The sequence below is a fragment of the Aptenodytes forsteri genome, unplaced genomic scaffold (assembly GCF_000699145.1).
Source record: "Aptenodytes forsteri isolate BGI_AS27 unplaced genomic scaffold, ASM69914v1 Scaffold55, whole genome shotgun sequence".
NCBI lineage: Eukaryota > Metazoa > Chordata > Aves > Sphenisciformes > Spheniscidae > Aptenodytes > Aptenodytes forsteri.
Window position 1 is genome coordinate 9,103,987 of NW_008796063.1, and position 2,234 is coordinate 9,106,220.

Consider the following 2,234-nt stretch of genomic DNA (forward strand, 5'->3'; position numbering starts at 1 on the left):
GCTGGAGCCAGCCCCGGCACCAGCCGCTTCCAGCGAGGTGCTGCCGGCTCCGGCGGGGCCGTGCGTGGCGCCAGGTCATGGCCCCGAGCCACGGTGCAGCTCGGCCACGTCTCGGGGCAGGCACAGCCCATGGCATGGGAGACGCCGGTCCTGGCTCCATGATCTGTGCCATTACTGTGCCCTTTTTGGGGGGACAGTGCCCCGTGGTGCTGGGGAAAGAGCAGCCCCTTCACTCCTGGAGGGTCCCCGCCCAGCCTGTGGGGTCCTGCTCCGTCTCCCTGCACATCGATGGAGGGACACGCACCAGTCACCCCCTCTCCCCCAGCTCACCACCCAAAGCCCTTTTGGAGGTGTGTCACCCTGCTCGTCCCGGGAGCACGGGAGGATGCTGTGCGCGTGGACCTTGTGTCGGCTGCGGGTGCTGTGCCTCTGCCAGCTCGTGGGGAGCCCCGAGGAGGAGGCGAAGAGCTGGGGACCACAGGTAGTGGTGCTCAGGGAGCTGCAGAGGGGCTTTTTGATGGAAAAAAAACGCCGGGCATCTTTGGGACCTGTGGGATGCAGGGGACGCCAGGTCCTCAGCAAGGGATGTGGTGGGCAATAATCCAACAACATCAGGGATGGAGAGAGAGAGAGAGGAAAGAGGGATCAGGGCAGGATAAGAGCTGGTCAGGAAAACTGTCTGCCCTTCCCTGAAGAGCAGGCGTTCTGCAGTCATGTGTCAGGTGAACCCTGGACCCACGGCGAGGGCGTCAGGGTCTGTAAATCCCGGAGGGGAAAATCCTCCCTCCCTGGGGAAGGGCCATGCTGCTTTTACAACTTTAGGGTCAAGGGAAAGGCGAGAAAATCCACCCAAACCAGCGATGCGTGGGAGGCTGGTGGCCACCCCTCATCCTGCACGTCCCTCCCATGAGCACCGCGTGGGCTTGGGGCCGCCCGGGCAGCCGGTGCGGGGCCGGGTGAGGGTGCAGCGGTGCCACCGGTGTGGGAGTGGGGTCAGCCCTGCAGCTCCGCTGTCCCATCCTAATCCGTGGCACACCAGCACTGTGCGTTCTGCAAGTGGCAATGGCAAGAGGGAGAAAGATGATTAAAGCAGCCTTTGATGAAGCAAAAATTAATAAACAAGCAGGCAATTGTGCTGGTCTTTATTTACTCCCGGATGACAGCGTGGAGCCGGCGTGGCGAGGCCGACGAGACCAGGCCCCACATCAAACAGACGGGCAGCGCCGGGCGTGAGGGGACCATGCCGCTACCTCTTCTCCGACGGGTTTTTCCTGGTCCCAACAAACCCGGGAAGGTCCGTGTGGCTGTTTCTAATAGCAGGGCCCCATTCCATGCCGGCGGGGAATATTGGGGTGAGCAGGAGACACTGTGTGCCACTGCGGCATCGGAGCGCGGCGGGACGTGGCGGGCTGGGGTGCATTTTGGAGGTGCCGCTTGGCACGCTCGCACTGACCCCCTGCTCCGGGGCCGGCATTCCCACCTCTCTCCTGCTCCAGATTCCATGCCCGGGGGATATTGGGGTGAGCAGGAGACACTGTGTGCCACTGCGGCATCGGAGCGCGGCGGGACGTGGCGGGCTGGGGTGCATTTTGGAGGTGCCGCTTGGCACGCTCGCACTGACCCCCTGCTCCGGGGCCGGCATTCCCACCTCTCTCCTGCTCCAGTGATGCTCCACAAGCACGGAGGTCCCTGCTCCGGCCCTTGTCTGACTGATGTGCAGAGTTAGGGCTGGGAGAGTAAAACCACACCCGATGCGTGCCCGCAGGTGGGTCCCTCGGCCACCCCCAGGAGCAGAGCCAGGAGGCCAAACCCGCGCCCTCGCGCTGGGTCCTTATCGCCTGGTCGGGCATATTTAGCTGCCGGTGCTGCCAGTTTCCACCGGATAAAAATGCACTGGACAAACAGGAGTTCCCCGCCGGCCCTGGGGCGGTGGCACAGTGGGGGACACAGCTGAGGCGGGACACGCACCCCTGTCCCTGCTTTGTCCCAGCGGGTCCCCAGCGCCGCACGTTGCAGAGCTACAGGAGGGGCACGAGGCCGCATTGCCCCCGAATTTGAGTGTCCAAGCGGGTGATGAACCCCGCCATGTGCCCACCCGTGCCAGGACTGGGACTGTGCCCAAGGTTGGGGACGGGGTCAGGGTTAATGCGGGCAGTGCCTCTGCTGCAGGGGTTTGGCACCCCGGGTCTGTGCCACCGATGGGGCCATGGCGCCATGCACTGCTTGAGCGTGGG

At 64.3% G+C, this 2,234-nt stretch overlaps 1 protein-coding gene across 1 annotated transcript in view; it reads left to right on the top strand.

The window, feature by feature from the left end:
* The first annotated feature begins 2,214 nt into the window (after positions 1-2,214).
* Positions 2,215-2,234, top strand: part of MPRIP (myosin phosphatase Rho interacting protein) — an 89,581-nt gene continuing 89,561 nt past the window's right edge. The window contains exon 1 of the mRNA XM_019473950.1: positions 2,215-2,229. Within this exon, the coding sequence (XP_019329495.1) occupies positions 2,215-2,229 (15 nt within the window). The remainder of the gene's footprint in view (positions 2,230-2,234) is intronic.